The 22,744-nt window shown below is 42.8% G+C and overlaps 1 protein-coding gene across 1 annotated transcript in view; it reads left to right on the forward strand.

Moving 5' to 3' along the window:
• The window catches only part of Gatb (glutamyl-tRNA amidotransferase subunit B), a 78,333-nt gene that overhangs the window by 13,033 nt on the left and 42,556 nt on the right, over nt 1–22,744 (forward strand). Inside the window, exons 3-5 of the mRNA XM_027926692.3 lie at nt 16,691–16,804; nt 19,225–19,423; nt 19,839–19,961. Coding sequence (XP_027782493.2) covers nt 16,691–16,804; nt 19,225–19,423; nt 19,839–19,961 — 436 coding nt within the window. The remainder of the gene's footprint in view (nt 1–16,690; nt 16,805–19,224; nt 19,424–19,838; nt 19,962–22,744) is intronic.

The following is a 22,744-nucleotide window of genomic DNA, read 5'->3' on the forward strand; positions in this document are numbered from 1 at the left end:
AGGGCTGGGGATGTGGCTCAGTAGTTGAGTGTCCCTGAGTTCAATCCCTGGTACCCCACCCCTCAAAAAAAAAGAAAGAAAGAAATCGGGATGCGGATGCGAGAATAAGGCTCTTTTATAAAGTGTTTTGTGATTATTTTTAAAATTTCTTCTGATAGAAGAATTGTTTTATTTTAAAATTTCTTCTGATAAAGCCAGCTAAATCTGCAGTATTCTTACTCTCTGAACATAAGCAGATATTAGTAATAACTTTTGTTTGGGAGGCCCTAACAGGTTTAAAAATACTTGAGTAGTCTACGGGGCATCTGGTTGAAATGTTTTCCTGACCCTTAATTCTAAATGTAATTATAAAGTGGTTTTTAACATAAAATGTGGAAACGAAACAGAGACTCAAGAAAACATCAGGGGAAAAGTGTTTAAATGCATACATTTATAATCAGATCTGTACTTAATTCTCTGTCCATTCACACTTAAATGATGTTTAGTTATTTGACTAAGAAGACAAAATGTGACAGTTTTCTATTAATTTTTTTTTCCATTTCAATGATTTGCTTTAATGTAATCTGCAGAACCTATAATTACATTGTGTTCTCAGACGTTCTTCTTGCCAGTCACTCTCCCAAGTCACTTTTATAGTTTCCTCCATTCCTTTGAAGAGTGTGCCTTTCCAATGATGAAGTGTTCTGCCTTGTGCTGTATCTTTTGTCCCAATAAGAGGCGTGTCTATGAGCTCATACCCACAAGTGTGGAAGAGTTCTCTTTCAGCTCTTCAACTCTTCAGTGGTCCAAACTTGCCTTATCATATTATTAACTGGTCATCTCGAATGAACTCAGATGACTCATGACCATGATGGACTTCAGCACTCACCTCCCTCTAGTGGGGAAGAATTTGACTCTCCATTGCCATGGACCTTTTCCCACCTGTCAGTGGATTCTTGAAAGACTCCTGTTTCATAACAATTTTCATTTCCCCTGTCTCTCTGCCAGTTGTACATGCAGCATTCCCAGTATGCAACATGACTCTATTAATAACGGTACCTCTACTTTCTATCAATATATGTTTCATACAGTTGACTGATCATCCTTTTATATATGTTGTTCAGGAGGAGTTCTATGTTTGTGGTTTTGAAAAGTAGTTTATCGACTCCTTGGGCCACTTGACAGTACCTTGCTTAGAACGTACATAACACACTTGATAAGTACCTCTCTGAATCCTGCTATGTATTAAACATACACATACACAAGGAGTCCATGTGAACGAATTTTCCAAGCATCTAAAACCCTTTTGATATTTTTTAACCTCTTTATAGGTATCTTTCTAAATGCATTATATGCTTTCCTGCTTTTAAATAGGGTATATTGAAGCTAAGGCAACCTTTCTTGATTGCTCAAGGTTATCAGCAACATCAGTTATTGCTCAGTGTTGTAATATAATGGTGCCTTGAAGGGCTATTGAAGTGTGTAAAGCCATCTGATTCTACAGTAAATGGCTAGGATGGCCCATTCTTTTTAGCTTTCATAGTACAATGTTTTTCCTTGGATTTACAAGCCACTACCTCTAACCATTTTTTTTTAAAGCTACTGTCTGTATATTTGGTTCTAGAAATCCATTCTTGCTCATTTCTCAATTATTATTTCTGACCTGCTCTAGCCCAGAAAGCTAGATCATCACATTTGTTAATGTAAATATGAGTAAGGCTCTGCACAGAGACATGCCCTACAGAATAAAGTACATAGATAGCGTGAAAGCTGTTTGGCTTCTTGAGGCTATAAACCAAGGAGACTAGATTAGGAAGAGAGCCTAAGTCATTCAGTTCACTCCTTTTAATTTACAGAAGGAAGAACTGCTGTTGTGACTTGCCCATGGTCACACAGCTTAATGTCCTTAATGAAATATCAGTTCAAATCAAATTTGAACTGATATTTCTCACTCCTAGTTTAATGAACAGCTCCAAATTTGTGTTCCCATTGTAGTTGGAGCTTCAAGAAGTATAATTTATATAATTTATATACATGGCTGTTATTTTGCAGGTATGCATGAGTATATATCTTAAAACATGAATGCTGTTAAGAGATAGTTATGTAATATGTTTGTAGATATATGCCCATATATTCATATGCAAACAGATACATTGACCACACATCATTGATGCTGACTGTATGCTCCAGGTATTATGATTAGTTATGAGTTAGTAAATTTGACCTCTCTTCTAAACCTGAAGAGAGAAAAGTAGAGTGCTCAGTCATTAGAAATGGGTAAAAGGAGATCTCACCTAATTAGTCACAAATTCAGTGCCCAATGTGCTGGATTTCTCCCAACTCACCATTAGGAGAGCAACCCTGACTTTAGACAGCTCATAGCTAAATAGATCTCCATGCAGACAGTGGTCATTCTAATGGAGACTTCTTTTGGAATGTTTTTCTGTGCTTTATTCTGGGTAATTTTCTCTATAACTTCTTCCAGTTCACTAATTCCCTCTTTTTTTCTGTCTGTTCTTCTCTGTAATGTATCCACTGAGTTTTATACTTCACTGAGACTATCTCCTTTATAAAAATACTAATTTTCCCTTCTAAATCTCCTTTTGGTCTCTTGAAAGTAATGTGTTCCTTTTTCACATATCCAGTTCTTTATTTGCTTAATAATTTTCAATCTATTTATTTTATAGTCTGTGTTCACTAATTCTATCAGAAATTCTTGGGAGATCTTATTCTGCTTTTTGTATGTCTGCTAATTCCTGCTAAGGGCAGATGATTTACTTGTGTGTTTTATAATTTGGGATCATGAAGTTATGTTTTAGGGGGACTGTAGTGTTTGGATGGAGAGCCCCTCCAAAGAACTATCTTATTGGCTTTTCCCCAATGCTTCATTTCTTAGCTACAGCCATTTTTCGTTTTATCTTTTAGCTTAGGGATTCATGGGCCACGGAGCTAGTAAATTTGACCTCAATCCTGCTGAGAGTAGGTTATCAATTCTAAGGGCAGACTTTGCCCCCATAACCTAAGGTTGAACCCTTAGAGTAAGGAACAAAGGATAGGACCCCGTAGATGGGGCTGCAGACAAAGCTGTGAAGATGGATGACTCAGAGACTCAGAATGGGGCAGGAAAGGCATCTTTTTGCCTCTCTTTGGCTGTTTCCCTCTGTTCCCTTCTCGTTGCAGTTCTTCTGTGTTGTTCCATATGTAACGTGGTTCTTCATGCCAGCTGAGCTGAGATTTGTGCACCTTCTCACTGTGCCTATGCTATTGCTGTAGAGAGGGATCCGTGACTCAACTTTTTCTGAATTCCCCGTAGATGTACAGGAATGCACACCCTCACCTGTTGCACTTAAAGATGTTTGTGTTGGTCAGCGTTAAGCTGAGGTAATCCACTTAAAAAGAGTGAAGATTTGTTTTGGTTCATGGTTTCAGTCCGTGGTCACTGAGCCTTGTTTCTTTGGGCCTGTGGCAGTACAGTACCTCATGGAAGGAGCACACAGTAGAGGAGGCTCGTTCACCTTGTGGAGGTCAGGAAGTGAGAGATGAGATCAGTGTCCCATAACCTTCTTTGAGGTTATGCCCCCAGTTACTTAAGACCTCCCTCTAGGCCCTATCCAATAAAGATTCTCCCACTTTGCAGAAACGCCAAGTGAGGACCAAACCTTTAACCCCTATATGCCTTTTGGGGACACTCCATATCTAAACTATAGCAATGATCATTGAAAAAAAAAAATTCGTCTTTAATGACTCATTCCCCTGTTATGTTAAAATGATGACACCAGCTCTTTCTCCTCAAGGAACAACAGAAAGCAGTATGGTGAAACTGAGGGGGGTAGCTGATGCTAGTGGGAGAAATCACTGAGGGCTTTGGGGGTTCGTTTTCCCCTCCGCCCCAGCCCTGGGGAGCCTGCGGGACCTCATGTGGCCTTGTCCTCAGGTGAATCTTTGGGGCTGCAGAGCATCTCTTAGACTCAGTGTTTCTAGGAACTCTATAATCCTTCCCTAGTAATGGGGTATCTTCAGGCAGCATGCTTGCCTCCCCAGGTTTATTCCTAAGTGAGAAATCTTGAGTATTGCATCTGTTAGGAAGGGTTCCCCGCCCCTCCATTTCCATATCCCCTTATTGGTTTCTTTTCCTTTCAAAGTATGCCCTTGGATGAGATAGTGAGCACAATAAGAGGGAGCCCTTGTTAGAGAGGAGTGTGCAATACTTAGAACTCTTTTAACTGTTCAAAATGAATTTTGTGCAAAATTCTGAAATACTAGAAAAGGACATGGGAATGTACAGAAAATAAAATACAAACACATTACCAAAATGTCTGGGAGTATAAAAACTTAGGGGTCCTTTGTTGATATAATATGTAGTAGTTTAAGAAAAAAAAACAACAGTGTTCTGTGACACTCTGTCTCTGACATTCAGGTAGCTCATACAGGCTTTGTTCTGGTGATTTATACTAGAAGCCTATAATAAAAATGCAGCCTGAAATCATGCAGCTGGGTACCTTTCATTTTTCTTCCATGGACAGTTCCAGAACTTAAAAAATTGCAGCAGACCTGGAAAAGCTCTTCCCTCACAGAAAATGTATACCTACCCGGCCATGGCAGACGCCCTCTTGGGTTTCTCCTGCTGTGTTGCATCATGGTTGTTGATACTTCCCTCCCCTCTTGAGCTAGAACCAGTTGAGAAATCTTAGCATAGAAGTCAGACAGATGGAGACGAGCATGTCAGCTTCGTTACTGATGATAGCTCGATTGACAAAGGCAACTTGATATGTAGCCAGATGGCTTCTAGTACTTTATGCTTAAGTTGACCTCAGCTCCCGCAAACTGCAGGCTTTCTGCTTCTGCAGAAAGTTTATCATTTGGCTGGAGTCGACCAGAATACACCACTCCGTGGGCCTGCTGATAGAGAGCTCCGACAGGCTTTGTTCTGAGGATGAGTGTGAGAAGCCTATAATGGAAATGCTCAGACAGAAGCGGCTGATCCACATGTGTTCATTTCCTTTTCCCAAGTCACTTGTCAGAGAAGTCGCTCCTGCCACATGGGGACATGGTGACAAGGGAATAGAGGTTGCCCAAATTCTCAAAAAGAGAAAACATGAAGCCACTCTTAGCATCTACATCGTATCTGGGAAGAGACACTTTTTTGGGGGGTGGGTTCTGTGGAATTCTTTGTCCACACTGCAGGTACATTCTTGGGATCTGTAAGTCTCAGAAAGGCCCACCCCCGTGGTCAGTCTGAGGCCATTCAGATGGACCTTTCTTACTTGACCATTTTTATGTGCTTTCTGCTACACATTTAGTATTAAAGGGGTGGGGGGGTAGTTGGCTATCTTCTATACTGCAGCATCTTGGGGAATTTTTTCCCTTAGCTCTTTTTAAAATCTTGGCAAAGTTGGGAAGTCATTTTGCCATTGGCATTCTAGAGATGACAAGCGTAGGCGTGGTGATTCTGGCAGGGTTAGGTAGTCAGACTGGGCTCCTCCGAAGAGCATGCTGTTCCTCATGGCAGAGAGTTCTTGCTGGGGAGCCTTGCTCCCTAGTCCACCTCTGGGAGCATCCTTATCAGAAGGACTGGAGCTGGGGCAGGGACAAGAAGTGAGAATCAAAACACACTTGTGTTTCCAGGAGCCTTAAAATATTCTGTTCCAAATTTTGATGCATGAATCTCCTTTCACAAGTATAGAAGCAGGAAGCATAATCAATCAAGGGTCTTTGTCATGCTCTGCAGCTTCCTTAGGAGACACAGACAGGCAGGAATCGGTGATTGTCAATAGCGCTTTGAATTTTCAGTGGTATTTGCCAACTCACAGGCCACCCCAGTGAGCAAGGTCGGGAGCTCCAACCCCAGTTGATAGGCAAGGAAACTGAGGGCCTGATTGATTTACCCAAGGACACAGAGAAATCAGGAGCCGGCTGAAAATATAAATGAGAATGGTCTGGTTCATATTCTTAGCGTAAAGCTCCAGACTGCCCTCCCTCCTGCCATAATTGCTAATTGTTTATTTACAACAAAACATAAGAGGGAATTTTTCCTTATAGCTTTTCGTAAACCTTTAAGATGGCTATAGCTACTCCTTACCTTTGTTTACTTATGACAGTCAACTAACTTATTGACTTTATTTCTTACTCTTATTCATCTTTTACACCTATGCAGAGAAATTGATGTATATGAAAACATAAACACTCAAGTGGCATGTAAATTTGATTTAGTATTATTATAATGTTCATGTTCTTAACTTTGCATCATTAAAATATAAACAGAAATACTTTCATATATAGTGGCCTGTATAAGAGCAGGGAGGGGGACTGATAAACACGTAACATTTCCTGAAATAACTTAGATGGCATGTATTCACAACAGAGTAACAATTAATATGAAGCTGTCAGTCATAAATTCTTTTAGAGGTGCCCAATTGGGAAATGAATGAGTATATTCACATAGAGAGGCAACAGAATGGAAGCATTAGTGAAAAATAAGACACACATATAATTTGGGAGGGAAATGAAAGTACTTTTCAGCAGAAAAAGATATAATTGGACAAAGTTATTTTCCTACCAGGTAAAAGAACAAATCTTCCTTTCATATTCTTGATTATGTATATAAGGAATCTTTATGTAGGATTTATATACTTTTGGATAAATATTGCAGAATTCCCTGTTCACAGATTGTAACATGATACTAAGGGGGGGTGGGGTCACACCATCATTCATTACATACACAGGGATCTTAGTATGTCCCCATAACTTAATTGACTACAAACAATTAAGGTAGATTTATTTAGTATATAAGTGCTTTCTTTTCCATGGCTGATTTTTGGCAGCAGTGGATGGAAGCTTTAGGTACCCATGTGGTTTACAAGTCAGTATCATTTAAACAATTCCTGCCTCCTCTAGGCCCTACCATCCCACTATCCCACTCTCTTTATAATTGATATATTCCTTGAGTTTTGTGTGGGAGACTTTTTTTTTTTTTTTTTAGTACTGGAGATTGAACCCAGGGGTGCCTAAACACTGAAGCACATCTCCAGCCCTTTTTATGTTTTATTTTGAGATAGAATTTCGCTAAGTTGCTTAGAGCCTTGCTAAATTACTGAGGCTGGCCTCAAATTTGCAATCCTCCTGCCTCAGCCTCCTGAGCTACTTGGATTACAGGCATGCAGATATGGGAGACTTTTAACATCTCACTATCCTTTCAGGAGAATTACATACTCTTCTGCCCCTTCCCTGCTTACTTAGAAACAAAACTCAAACTTTCAGAAAAGTTGAAAGTGTAGTACAGTAAATACCTATCCTACATCTAGGTTGCCCCCACTTCAATGAGCCATTTGAAAGACCTCATAGAAGTTTATTTTAAATACTTCAATGTCTGTCTTTTCTAAGAGTAAAAGCATTCTCTTATGTGAATTCCTCTATAGTGGTCACACTCAGGAAAGCTAGTATTGACACAAAATTATTATTATCTGATGCAGTTCATACTTAGGTTTCTAGAATGGCCTCAGTATTAGCCTTTATCCCTGCAATCCAGCATCCAAAGATTACATGGTACATTCACTTGTCATGTCTCTGTAGTCTCATTTTTTCTTTTTCTTTCCTTTCTCTTTCCTTCATTTTTCTTCCCCTTTCCTTCACAACATTGATGATTTTGAAATATCCCAGGCCAGATATTTTTTCTTATCTACTATGGAAGTAAACATAATTAATAGGGATATTTGCACTATAGAAGTTCAGCCTTTTTTCTTTCCCTTTTAACCGCCATGATTCCAGGGCTTACCAGAGCCTCTAACAAGACACTGTTTCTATTCAGTGCAGAAAATTAACTCTTTCACAGACTCCCTTCTCAGAACATTCATGGGACCAGTGAACACAGTAGGTCCATTTTTCGTTGACTGGCATGTGTCTCTGGGGATTCGCTTTTGATATTCACAGGTCTTGTTCCACCAAACTCCTTATGAACACCAACAGTGAGCACCTCGCTGCATGCCGTACTTGGTCAGGTTGGTTCAAGTCAGTTGTTCCCTTTCTCAGCAATAATGCGATCGTTCACCTTAATACTAATCTCTCATATACAGAAGTAGACCTCATTCTGATCATTAGAGCATTTTAGTCATGAAAATAATATTTCCCATTACTTCCTCTGATTGCTCTTCAGGTTTCAGTGATGTGATATAGTTTATCATTGCATTCCATAAAATCTCTCTAGGTATAGAATCTTATGAGTAAATTTTAGGACAGGTCTGGAAAGACTTAGCAGTTTCAGTTATGGGAGAAAATCTAAAATGATGGGGTTTATATGGCTTGGCATTTTTAATTTTTGGATACTTTGTTTCAAAGTCATGAACTAGAGAAAAACCAATATTCATAACTGAAGTAAGGGGAAATCTTTTTTCATTAAAGATCCTGTCTCCCATCTCAAAGTTGTATTCAAAAAGAACAATGTTTTTCAGTTTGGTTGGCGGGTTGGTTTTGGTTTTTGGCTTGATTCCTGTGTCCGCTCCTGGCCTTCCTACCTATTTTCTCCATTGACTCGTTGAATTTTAAAGGTAGCTGCTACTTTGGAAAACAGGAAGTCACCGATGTGCAGCAGGCCATAGTGAGATGTGGGTAACGATTGGCTCAGTTAACTGGTTTATAATTGGCCAGCTTGTTGGAAGCTCCTTTCTTTCACCTAAGAATGAGCTTTTTCCAGCCAGAGGTGAGTATACAGCATTACCCAGGAAAATTTTGCTTCACTATAAAACGGAGAAAATGAAGCAATATGAGCTTCCTGACACATTAAGAAATATGGTCTCTGTTCCACTGGAGATAGCACAGTAATTATCACAAAAGGTGTTGGTTATCATTTAAGGGGGAAATATTATGTTGACATAACACATAATTTGAGCATCTGTTGTGCCTTACCTTGGATTGTAAATCCAGACTAATGGATCTGTGGAGCTGTTTAGGCCTTTTCTCATTAGACATCCTTGCCTCCTAGAAAAGTTTGCACATGAAGGATTTGACTGGGGTAAGCACTTTGCATTTAATAACACTTCCATTCTGAAACAGGAATTACTAAATGCCTGCTGGGGTGGAGTTATTTAATTTGCAGGACAGTCCTGCAAAATATAACTAATTTTTCTTTTGCACATTAGGAAATTGAGGCCTGGAGAACTTGTACAAGGGCATATGGCTATGAAATAGTAGGAGAGAGATTCAGATTCAGGTCTTTCTAACTCAATTTTGGTCCGGTTCATCTGTTTATAAAAGTCTGTTTAGAAAGCGAGTTAATCACCAATGACTAATGCTAGATTAGCAGCCGTTGGGAACATTGTGGGAAGAGGAAGAGACCAGTTAACCTGCACTCACAAGACTTGTGTTTTACTGGCTGCCAACCACTCTCTAGCCTTCCTGTTTAATTTGGCTAACTGGCCAAACATGGGCCTCCACAAATGAACACTATTACCATAGTTAGGGTCATTGATCTCCAACCTCAAAGTAAAATCCAGAAAGTGTTGTGTGAGAACCCTTCTTGCCCAGGTTAGAGGCAGGCCTAGGACCCGCATAGGCCAAAGGCATTGCCCTTCTTACATCCTCAGTGGTACATGTCAGGTCTTAGTGTTCTAGTAGTCCATGGAAAAAGCAAGAGAAATTGCTTGTATAGGCTGCCTATTTCTAGCCTCACTTTGGGCACTGGCTGTTGGTCATCTGAGCTTGCCAGGTAAGCAGAGGCAGGAGGATGGACTTCCAGATGAGAAAAACGAGGCTTCTGATGTTGTTTACATCAAAGAAGTACTCTGAGCTCCCATGGGAAGTGGAATTGGGACTGAGGGCTGGGAATGAAGAGGAACTTCAGAGCTGAGGGACAGCTGCAACTGCCAGCCACACCTCTCTTCTTTTGACCAGGAGTTATTGCACGTGTGATGGATATTTTATTTTTTTCCCTTTTGTGAAAGAGGGTCATAAACGAAAGAGAGAATGTAGCATTTACTTTTTTCTCTTCCCTAGGCAATGCTTGTGTTCTTCATGTTTCACATACAGAACATATATGTTTACATGAGCACACCTGCATATATATTTAATACCTGAATAGAACTAATACTTATGATGGTAAAATTCTACTTTAAAAAATTATCTTAACCAGTTTTAGCAAGCTGAATTATCACAGCGTTATTACAGTTTTGTATTTGTTTTGGGTGATGATAAAAGGGCTCAATGGTGAGAAGGAGTGTGGGGCGCAGAAATGGGGAACCATTTTCTCTATTGTAATGAAAATTTATCACATGATAACTTGCTTTGAATACGAATCAGAGGGAGTTCATGCTTTGAGAGAAATTTATGGTGAGCAGTAAGATAAAGGCCCGTTTTACTGCCTTATTTTTACTTAATAAATTTTAATTACTTTCTCTCCATAAATTAAAGCATTTACCATGCTATATCCTAATTATCAGATCTGTCATGTTTAGCATAAATTTCACAGAGTAATTGCCATTTGGGCTTTTTGAAAAACATCACCTTATAGTCTTTGTTTTAGTGTTCCAGAGGAGTTGTCAACTAAATTTTCAGTGAGGACGCCAGTACTGCTGTGTCACCTCAACTTTGTAAAGATATACGGATGGATACTCACTGGACTAACTTTGGGTATCGGAGCATCATGGACTTGCCAATTGAGGGCAAAGTTGGAAGGGCAGAGAAATAGTGAGCATTCCAGACTATTTAGAGAGTCGTGCAGTTTGCTCCTTCAAGACCATCCCAGGTGTCTCCCAGGATGGCTCCCAGGGACTGGCTTTCATGAGCAGATTTATTTTTAATTAGTAGAATTTCACATAAGATGCTCAAATCCTAGAGAATGTTTCACTGACTTAGTAAGTTATGTAATCTTCTTTATTCTGTTAATTTGTTCAGCAAATCCTTTTCTAGTATTGAAGGTAGATTTCCAGTTCAGCTCACACCAGGTGAGTTAGCACAAATGTTCCTTACAGATTAGTAGTATGTCATAATTCTTGGTTCCCAGCATGTGAAAAAAGGAACCCACCAAATTTGCAGTTTTATGTCAACTGGATGGACTTGAGAGTGGCAGCATTTTATTGATTGCTCATTTTTCCAAAGAAAAAGTCAAATAAATGAACACAAAATATATGTGTTTGCTCTGCCTGTCATGGCACAGGTGTCCTCAAATTTGCAACTCCTGTTTTTCCAGCTCTTCCTGGTGCAGATCCCAGTGGGTCAGCTGCCTTCTGTCTGGGTAGAGCCACCAGGAGGTGTGATGAAAGATTGCAGATAGGAAGAAAGAAGTAGCAGAGTATTATTCCTCCCCGCTCTACCCTGTCAGCATCTCTAGTGACACCTGGATCTCATCATGGCTCCAGCTTCTGGGAGACAGGGCTGCCATGTTTTCCGCATCCTCTGGTGGCCCCACACCCTGGCTCTCCAGTTAACACTGCTTCTCCCACTTCTCTCCAGCCCTGGGATACAGTGGCTTCTGCTGCTGAGAGTCCCCTAAGCTGTTCTCACAGTGCCCCCTTTGACATCTCCACTCTTCTATTTAGTGTGTAAGGAAGTCTGTGCATTTAAAATGTTCCACTTTACATACCGAGAGTGCCTTCCTTTTCCTAATACATTTTATAGAACAGTTTTGCTTTTATTTCATAGCTTGTAGTCTTTGGGGTGTTGATAAAGGAAATGTTAAATTATTCCTTACCTCAGCTAATGTTGGATCCGCTTGGTGTTAGGCTTAGGCCATGGGGCAAAGAAGAATAAGCCAAATGACTCGTTTGCTCTCAGGGAGCGCAGGCTGGTCGGGGAGATGGTGCTTCCCCTGAGTGTCGTGGGAACAGAGGAGCAGGAATACCTAAACCTGGATAGTGGCAAAAAAGAGCTCACGAAGGAGGTGACATCTAAGAGTCTCACCAGGTGTCAGAACACTTCTTGCTCAAGCAGATGAGGAAGAAGAATGTTACCAGCAGCAGTAGCAGTTTGTACAAAAGCATTCTCACACTTGGCTGCAAGGGAGCATTAGGTTTCAGGTACTGAAGATGCTAAGCACCTGGACTGCATCCTTTGGGTGTGGTGGAGCAGTGAGGCAGGATTCTAGACAGAGAAAGTACATGAACAGATTGACCTTCACAAAGGTCGCTCTTGGAGGATGTGAAAGAGACACTAGAAGAAGAAGCGTCTGGCCAGGTGGTCAGTGGCCCCTCGTGGTTGGAGGGGGTGGTATTTGAAGGGAGGCTTGAATTATGTCCTAGAGGATGTAGGAAAACAGAAAATCAGGATGTGTTAAGGAAGTAGAATGTGTAGAACATAGTGATGGGGGGTGGTGTTGGGAATTGTCATTATGTGATGGTCTGTTGTACCCAGAGATCAGAACATGATTGTTTGGTTAGACTAAATGAATCTCAGAAGGCTTTTTCTCAGATTGGGATCCCAGTATCTCCTTGAAGCTCTCCTGCTCATTTCTGGGTTGACTTATGCTACACTAGATGTATTTTAAATTCTAAACAAAGTATGGTTGCAGCACTACTCACATTGACCTGCAAGCCCAGCAAATGATTCTTTTTTTTAAAAAACTCTCTCTTCCCATTTGCCACCCACCACCCCTGATATCTTTTCCAGACCATGTTCTGCCTGGTGTCTCCCCAGCTAGTCATGAAATTGGTTGACTCTCATCTCTCACTTCTGCCTCTTACAGCTTTCTTGCCTTCTGATGAAATAAAATAATTAGCCTCCCAGTTGATGAATCATTTTATGAATCCTTGTGTCAGAAATCTAGCAAGAGAACATCCTCTGCTATTTGAGACAACCTACAGGTCCACACATTACCAGACCCTCTATATACCACAGACTGTGTATTGAGTGTTTTAGAAAGCTAAAAAAAAAAAAAGAACCCACAGTGCCTGCCCTCTGGGAACTCAGCAGCTGGAAAGACCTATGTAGAGAGAATCTGATAGAAATAAAACATTAGAGGCAACATCTGCCTTAAATTGTCTGCATCAGGATTTGGTTTGGGGTACTGCTGTGGAGTTATGGCCAGGTTAATAGTCTTGAAAACTAAAACTATCACACTTTATTCTTTGAAGATTCAAGATAGAAGGTTATGGTTGAGAGCCTGGGTTCTGGGGTCTGACTTCCTTGCTCTGCTACTTAATATCTGTGTGACCTGGCCAAATTAGTTCATCTGTGAGCTTCTCTTCATCACTCTAAGATGAAGATCACAGTAGTCTCTGTGCTAAGATTGCTAAGAGGACATTTACGAGACACACATCTCAGACCTCCTCATACAACACCAGTGCACAATAAATACCTGTTGTTGATCTTGCCTGAGGGCAAAAGGAAGTGTCCCCAGGCCCAGTTGAGAGAGATGAGCTGAGTGAGTGCTGAGAACTGTTGGTTTCCTTCCACTTGAGAGCTGTTATGGCTAATACTGTGATCCTTCATTGTCCTTTAGAGTAATTATAAAGAAAAGTATGGAACATGCTTTCTTCAGGACAAGTTATTCTTTTGAGTTTCTAGTTAGCCTTTGGTCACCTCACATATGGTCCGTTATCACCTAGAGCACTTCTAGAAACAAGTTTAAAGGCTGGCAGGTGGCAGGTAGGACTGCAGGGCAGATTGGGCATTGCTGGCTCTCTGAAATCTTCCCCCAGCCCAGTACCCATCGCATTCCTTCCCCTGTGAGTTCTCCCATGAGTTGAACACCACTCTTTTTTCCCATTTGTATTGGGATGAACAGACAGTTCTTATCCTCGTGAGACTTATAATTGTGTAGAAATATCTGAACAGATTCAGTCCACTGTGAACAGCGCAGATGGAATTGTACAGACAGAAAAGGTACCTGGGAAGCATAGTAATGATGGCTTCGCAGAGGTGGGGACATCCCAGTAAGATTTTGAAGGGAACAAGGACATGGAGAGTCAGGAGGTCTGTGTAGTTTGTGTGGGAGAACTGGACCTTTGGGGTGTGGGCGGGGAGCACAGGAGGAGATGACATTTAAAACAGAGGACAGAGTTAGACCATCCAAGTTAGACCATCACAAGCTGCAAACTGTATCATGGGGCCACTGGGGGCCATTGAGCGACTTCCGGCAATAAAATACCTACCACAAGGTGAAAGTTTTTAGCAAGATCACTCTGGTGGAAGATGAGCTTGAAAAGGGTGTTGGAAAGGCAGCAGGTTCATATCACCACTGCGGATTCATTGAGGGCAGGGACAGAGTCCAATTTATCTCTGGATCCCTAATGTTTAGTACATTGTAGACACTCAAGAAATGCTTTAGACAGACCAAGTTGAATTTTCCAGCTCGGCATCCTATCCTCAGAACATGCTGACCTGGACCTCCATCTGTCACAGGCAGCTTGACTAAGATCATAATAAATTCTTGTTTCTTGGCATTCTTTTAACTGGCACTCTGTTTACTAGCCCCTCTGTGCACCTGCAGCGTGGCAATGATTGATGCTTATAATTCTGACCCTGAAGTACTTCAAACCTTCTAAATCATCAAAAAAAGATTAAAGTATATTCAATATTGCTCGAATGTTTGTGTGTTTTACTGCATTCTTTTTCTTTGGAAATTGATGGTTTATCAAGTGCTGGGCACTTGCATGTACTTGGGCACAGTGAGAGTCTGTGATCACATACGACTCGCAGCTCCCTCCTGGTGCCAGGCATGGGCAGTTTGTTTTGCGTGCTCAAAAACAAACAGAGTGACCTGGGCTCTCTTCATGCTTGGAAGGAGGACACAGCGTAGCCCCAAAGGGACAAATTGAGAGAGCGGCGGTCAGAAAAGCTCTGGGAGTGAGAAAGCCAGTGTGGTGCAGGCAGGGAGTCCCAGAGTCACAAGCTGCAAAGCTCAGAGCCAAGACTTGAGCTTCAGGATCGCGGACCCCAGGCACCAGGCTGGGGTTTGACAGGATTCTCCACAGCTCTGTTTGTTTTGTAATGACAACCACTTGGTGAAATACCAAACATCGGTCAAGTGAAGACATCAATAATGAGAGCACCCTGCTCCCCAGCACACCTCTCCTCGAAAACCTTGATTACTGCAGAACTGACGACATTATTAGGCCCAGAAGGAAGAACTTGGAATAGAAGCTGTGAGAGGGCTCCCTCCATTTGTAACCTTGGGTTCCTAAAAAGAGGGGTGTGATGTTGTCATAGTGGGGAGGTTTGTGTGGGTTTCCTTTGGGGGGTTGTATATTGCAGCAAGTGGAGGCTTCTCTTAGTTTGTCATGCAACTAAGTTTGCTTTTAAATCTGTGTGTCATCAGGGCTGGGGTTGTGACTGAGTAGTAGAGCACTTGGCTAGCATGTGTGAGGCCCTGGGTTCGATCCTCAGCACCACATAAAACTAAATAAATAAAATAAAGGTATTAAAGATTTTTTAAAAATCTGCCATGTGATCAGTCAGCACTCATCATCTCAGCACAGAGAACCAGTCCCCAGACCTCAGGGATTCTGCTTGTCACCTAGGCAAGGGCACATGTGGGCTTCAGAGCTTGCCAACTGGGCAAGTCTTGTAGTCTTTCTAGGTCTTTATTTTCTTTGTCTGAAATATTGGAATATTGGGATAATACTAACTCCTTTACAGATTAGAATAAAATAAAATAATGGATATGAAAATTGCTTCACTGGAAAGCCTTATCTATTTAAGTAATAGATATAATTACTATTGTACGATATATGTCTATTATATGCATTACAGTATTACATATAAGTGCTCAATTTACTAAAGAACACCATAAATACTGTAATAAAACATAGAAATATATTTCATTGCAAGCACAACATCTTCACAAATTTTCCCAAAGTAGAATGGGAAATGAACAATTTATTGAGTCTCCATGACTAGCTAGTATACTATCTACTCCTCAAGGTAGATATCAAATCCCTGATTCAGAGATGAGGAAACTGAGGTTCCTAATAACGTGGATATCCAGAGCAGAAGTGGGCTGAGTCCTGATTGCTGATGGGCTCTTTCTCCTCTACCATGTTCTCTAGTCGTTTACCTACTTCCAGACCCCAAAGTTCCTAAAGCTGTTCATGTCCTTTGGGGCTGGGATGTTTGCTACCTGTTTCTGGGTCCTTCACTCCTGAAAGAGGTTCAGGGTGGGTTCACAGGGAACTTCCATGGGCCCCTGCAAAGCCGAGCAGCATGAGGGAGTCAACCATGTGGTACACTGCCAGTCAGAGCCCCAGTCAGGGAGCTGGCCAGGCCTGCGTTGAAAGTTGGGAGGCCACGGGTGCCCCTTTCCCAGCCCTGGAGGAAATGTAGTTCTCAGAAGTTCATTCTTTCTCTGTCGGTAAATAAACACCTGTCAGTCTCCTGGGTCCCACCTGGGCCTTTCCAGTTCAGATCTCACCCAGATGGTTTGCTGAGCTGCCTCTGGACCCTCTGTGGGGGTCTGACAGGCTCCATGTTCTGTTTACAGAAGTGGGTGGGTTAGTCACAAAGTAATCCACTCTACTAAGCCTCTCTAGGACTCTTCTGTTAACTTTAACAACAGAAATTGGGGCAAAGGGTCCCCAGTGGGCCCACACTGTGTGCATTTTATTTTTTGTACCATTTTCCTGGTTTGCAGACAGACAGCTTGTGAATCGGAGCTGCCCACATAGAGAACCGGAGCTAATGCCCATGGAAGGGCCCAGTTGAATATTCAGGGAGGATGTCAGTGTGAAGGAGAAGCGCTGGTTCAGCTGGCTCTGGTTCTGAAAGGAGCTCCTGTGTGGCTTTTCCGTAGGTTCTCAACAGGAGGTGTGTCGAAGCTGCAGTGATGACAGGCCTGGCTCTGAACTGCCACATAAACAAGAAGTCCTCCTTTGACAGGAAGCACTACTTCTATGCAGACCTCCCAGTAAGTATGCTTTGTGATCCACCCCCTGGAAGTTCTCAGAGCTGGGCCAGCCCTGCCTTGCGGGGTTTGAAGCCAGGGAGAGAAGGCTACCCGCTCATGTTTTCAATCAGCGCTCTGTCCATCCCAGTGGGGAGCTCTGGCTGGCCCTGATGAAGGCAGGTGCCCCCTGATGTTTACTAGATTGGATGCAATTGTCCTGATTGCTGACTCCTTGCTTAGCCTCATGCTTCTGGTGGCTCATTCATAATTGAATGGGGACTAGGAGAAGCCAGTGTTGTCAGGCGCAGCCCCACCGTGGTGTTTGGTGCTAATTGCCTGCAGGACAGAGGCTGACCCTGTGGCAGATGCACTGGTCGGTGCCCACCACAGACCACAGATATTGCCAGAGCCGCTCTCTCTTAAGTTGAAGCTCTCAGTAAGATGGCTGTTGGGGACATTTCTGTCATCTCACACGGAGCAAGTAAGTGAACAGTAGTAAGCAGAACCACGAGCCAGAAAGCTGCAGGAACAACAGAAATTGGCTGAGCAATAAACTTGGTATTTACCTGCCTTTTCCTTAAAATTAGATTTTTATTTAAGTGCGTCCAGTGTGAGTGAAAGCCACTTTTTCCTAATTCAGAGTTGGAACAAAACTGAAACATGGAGTGGGTTTCCCAAAATAATGTGTCATTTGATCTGAGCCTCCAATAGTAAGTCTAGCTCTCCCCTAGACCATGCAAAACACTAGAGATAAGGTTGCTTCACCTCTTCAGGTCATTCTCCTTGACCTGAAGGTTGGGGTGATTTGTTGTGTAGTGGGCAGAGACAGGAGGAGAAGTAAATAAAAAATAAAATAGGACCAGAACACTGCAATGTAGTCACCCGCCTCCCCTGGGCTGCCAACCTTCCAGCCTTCTAGCAAGCTCTGCTCTGGTTTGAATTTCTTCTTTGTGATTGCTGGGGATTGAACCCAGGGTTGTGGAGTAGTAGGCAAGTACCCTACTACTCAGCTACATCTCTAGTCCCCATTTCTTCATCTTCCAAGAATGACGGCCACTTTGGTTAAGGTGGGAGCCTGAGCAATATATGATGAAAACGAGAGGTTTTGGTTATCTATGGCCTTCTGTTCTTTCTGGCCCAGGTGGGTCATATAATCACAACTGCTGTTGCCAAATATTGTGTGGGACATATTTATACTAAAAAAGTATTCATTGTTTACCTGAAATTCAAATTGAACAGGGGCATCCTATATTTTCTCCAGCTTACCTTCCCCAGAGTTTAGTTTTATAAATTGAGACTTCCTATCTTAGCATAGAAAATGAATTAGCCTCCTGCAGGGTTCTCAATGTGTGGTTCCTGAGCACCAGCATCAGTATCTCTTGGGACCTCGTTAGAAATATAAATTCTCAGGCCCCACCCTAACCCACTGAATCAGGAACCTTTGCGATATCACCAAGCACACTGCTTTGACAAGCCCCTGATACTTCCGATTCATTTAAAGTTTACAAACTGCTGGCTGGTCTAGTGAAGAGGAGGTCAGACTCTGGAGCCAAACCACCAAGTTCACATGTTGACCTTGAGACTTCCTAGATCTGCATGTGGCTTTAGGCAAGGCCCTTAACCCTTCTGTGCCTTGTGCTACTTAGGGATGTCGTGGGATTAAACGAGTGGAACCTACTGAGAACTAAGCGAGGGCTACAGATGATGTAGCTTCGATTCTTTGCTCTGCCTCAGTTCTCTGCGTTGACCTGTGGTCTCTTCAGTGTGTGTTGATGCACGTGTGCATTTGAGAATAATTCTTCCTTTCCACTCAGAAGGAGGTGCCAGAGTCCTTGCACCATCCATCAGTATTTGGGTACTGTGTGCTTTCCATTTGCTGAGCGCGAGCGTCACAGCTCTTTCTGGCTCCAGAGAGGGAAGCTGGGTCAGGGAGGGCAGCTAGCACGATTGGTTAGCTGAAAGAGCAGAACCAAAGCAAGCTTAAACACACTGACCACCGCTGTCATCCCCTTGAGAGTAGAGAGCGAGAATGCACAGCCAGCATTCACTAATAGGGACGGCCTGACAGCGCCTGGTAATGAGACGCAGGGTTTAGGCTAATGAGCTAAATGAAAACAATAAATTCTTTCTAGGGGACCCAACAATGAAATTATTGTTATTCCCCCAAATGGCTTTCCGTAAGGAAGATGGGTCTGGTGGTGTTAATTGCACTGTTATGGTGTTCTTGTGAGGGGTTTGGGGAGGGGAGGATAGGGAGTGATGGGAAAAGCCAGGCTAAATTACGGCCGCAGTGCATAAATGATTTTTTTTTCTTCTTTTTGTTGTTTTTCACTTTGGTTTCACATAAGCCTTTAGCTGTGTGACAGTAAAAGGAATAGTCACCTGGATCCCAGCTCTCGGTTCTGGCCTAGTGAGTGTAACGCATGTGTCTTTGAGTGCAGGCGGGCTACCAAATTACCCAGCAGAGGCTCCCGATCGCTGCGAATGGCAGCCTGGCCTACAGCGTCTGTGTAGGGAAGAAGCGGGGTCAGTTGGTCTCCAAGAGGGTGCGGATCAAGCAGATCCAGCTGGAGCAGGACAGCGGCAAGAGCCTTCACGATGACCTGAGGGCCCAGACGCTCATTGATCTGAACAGGGCAGGTAGGCGCAGTGCTTCAGTCTTTCCTTCCAGCCTCTTGGCTCCTTGGGTGTTAGACACCTTTCTTCCCTTCTGGAGTTTTCCAAAACCAATTGAGAAAGCAGGCAGAGGGGCCTGGCTGATGGAGAGCAAAGTGTTCGTGTTGGTGTTACAGCTCCCAAGCTGTGAGCACTTCTGGGCTGCCCCGAAAGTCAGCAGACTTCCCTACCCAGTCACGGACCCTGCAGCTGGATGTATGTTAAAAGAAATAAGCCAAAGTTAGGAGTCAGTATATGTGGGGGAAGGAGGAACAATTTCAAGGCCAGAACCACCTCGAGAGCCCTTTGGTAATGTAGGCTTCCCCGGAGACTTCTGCCTGGTTTGTCTGCTGATGGACTGGCCAACCACAGGCAGGCTGACTCTGCCTCTCTCTGGTAGGAGTCGGCCTTCTGGAAGTGGTCCTGGAGCCCGACCTGTCCTGTGGAGAAGAGGCCGCAGCAGTCGTCAGGGAGCTGCAGCTGATACTTCAAACCCTGGGGACCAGCCAGGCAAACATGGCAGGTAGGAGCCACAGGGGCACTGTCCCTCTGTCTGTGCCATCTTGCTTTCTGCTTCCTGGGCCTCTTCTGAGTTTTGTTCTTTGCCATCAGTTATAATATAGTTTACATCCCATTTTCAGCCTTTGCCCACCGGCTCCCCACCAGCTTGGATTCTTTTCTGAGCCTCAAATAAAAATAAACACATATGTAACAGCAGCGCGGTAATGCAAGCCAGTGAACATGAGCACAGGAGAAGGTGTCTTCTCCCAGCTTCTTACATCAAAACCATGAGGACTCATGAAATAATGTGTTTAAACAGTTTCATCTTTCCCAGAAAGAAGATACCGTGCCACAAGAATAATTCCTGAGTTCTGTATAGATATAGATAGTTGCTACTTTTGGACAGGGGGATCTGTTTCTTTTCCTTTTTTTGTAGAAGTTTCACCCCTGAAACATCAACTACCCTGATTTGATTATTACACTGTATACATGTGTCAAATTAACACACTACTCCATAAATTTGTACAATTAAAATAATTATTAAAAAACAGTTTCCATCCATGTGCAACCAAAGCCAAATAATATTGGCTGTTGGCCCAGATTATGACTACATAAAGCTTTACCCTGACTTAATTCAGTAGAAGTAAAGTAGGAAACTCAAGCAACAAAATAAACACCTATACCCTTGGGAAGGAAAGAAACTGTCCCTTTTAAATGTTTGAAAATTGGATATAAATCACAAGTTTGGGGCAAGCTCAGTGTCTTGGTGGCTCAACTCCCTTAGCCCTTGCTCCTTTGCCCTCCCTTAAATTACTGAAAGCTAATCTCTCCCATGGTTTCTTCCCAATTTTCTGTTCCCAGCCTCCAAGCACTCCCTGACTGAATACAGGATCTGAATGCACAGTCATGGTCTTCTATGGCACACACCACCAGTGATAACATTCCTCTCTCTGTTGGTCCATAGTACTGTTAACACCCTTATCATGTTTCATGATGTATTTGCATGTTATAGAAGGCCTTTGGAATTTGTAATGCCACATTTGTCACATACAAGCAATAGAGGGTACCATCAAAGCTTTGGTACAAGTCAAGTCTGGAGATAGCACTTGCTTATTTGCTATCATCTTAAGCCAAAGACTAGAAACACAGAGCCCCATAAATTTGAATTACATAAAGGTTAGCTGTCTACACATTTCCTTTATAGAAATGAGACTGAGAGTTAAAAGAAGTCTCCATTTTCCATTTATCACTCATGCTACATTTTTACCCACAAAACATATATGAAATATGGGCAGGTTGGATGGTTATCCATTAATGCGCTAAGCATTGATTCTCTATTGCTTTAAGAAAGTTTTTATTATTCCATTCTTCTTCAAAATCACTGTGATTCTTGTGAACCCTGTGGAATAATAAACAGGCCACCTGTTAGCTGAGAAATAGTCCCATCTGGGTCCTTGCCAAGAGATAAACCATAACGGCAAGAACTCGTGAGTCAGTGACAGCTGAGCATGTTCATTAAATCTCATTTGTTGTGACACTTTTTGTTTCTTTTAAACACAAATCCAGCAGCTTTGCTTCCGGCACAGCAGCCGAGTGGCTTTGGTTGTTCTGAAGGCTGTGGGGAGTCGGGGACTGCCTGCAGTCTGCTGGAGTCCGGCTTCCTGGTAGATTGTGTCAGCCCTGACTCCTCGGCTCATCCTTCTGTCCCACTACCCTAGGGCCCCTGTGTCAGCACTGGAGACTGCATCCTGGGTACCTAGGGCCACCCTAAAGAAGAGGTGGCAGTGAAGACCAGCGGACACGGTGCTTCTGGGTTGTGATTGAGTTCCTGATAGTTTTATTAAAGAACATGGACCAGTTCAAGCCATTTCCAAGTCATTTCCTTCTCAGACAGCACGTGTGTAGAAGTAGACCTACTAAGTGTTTCAACAATAGTAGTATCTACCAGTTGGAATATTTAAAATATGCTCACCAGTTCACTAAGAATTTTTAAAAATTGTCATACCATCTCTTTACAACATTCCTGAGACATTCCTTACCTGTGGTACAAGTCAGCTACAGGGTTAGGTGGGGTTATTTGCCCAGGGTTCACAAGAAGCACCTGAGCTGGGATTTGAGCGCAGGTGACGACTCCAGAAGATCTTTATTTAAGCACCACGGCAGTGTCGAGACTGCCACAGATACCCACTGGGGGAGTAGCCAGAGGAGCAGATCACGAGTGCTAAGGGCTCTAAGGTCCCGGACCTGGGCTGCAGTCCTGTCCCACAGCTTCTCATGGTAGAAACCTGAGCAAATTTTCTGATTTCTCTGTGCCTCACTTTCCACTTTTATAAAAGGTATCCCCAAGGAACGGTGTGTGGAAAGTGAATGGAAGAAACCAGAAAGGACAGGAAGCTGACAGAGGCCTTGAGTGGAATTGGAGCAGCTGCATGAGAGAAGTGACTTTACGGGGGAAATCTGGAGTTCCATTTTGGAAATGCTAAGTCTGAAATGCCCCGGGGCTGTCTTAGTCGGTTTGTCGTGGAAGCCAGGTTATGGAGAGCTAATGTAGTAGTGTATATGAAATAGCACAGGGCCTGGGGAACAGACGGTGCTGGGTAAGTGCCTATGCTCTATTAACAAAAATAAATAGGATTGCTGTTAGGGAATCACCACATTTTTTGGTTGAGGTATGCTTTGTGAACTATGTTCAGTAGAATTTGGTCCCTTTCACGTGGGGATGTACCTCAGTGGTAGAGCATTTGTCTACCATGGGCGAGGCCCTGGGTTCTATCACTAGCACTGGGGGGAAATTACAGCATTTTA

This window comes from Marmota flaviventris, chromosome 7 (genome assembly GCF_047511675.1).
Source record: "Marmota flaviventris isolate mMarFla1 chromosome 7, mMarFla1.hap1, whole genome shotgun sequence".
Lineage (NCBI taxonomy): Eukaryota > Metazoa > Chordata > Mammalia > Rodentia > Sciuridae > Marmota > Marmota flaviventris.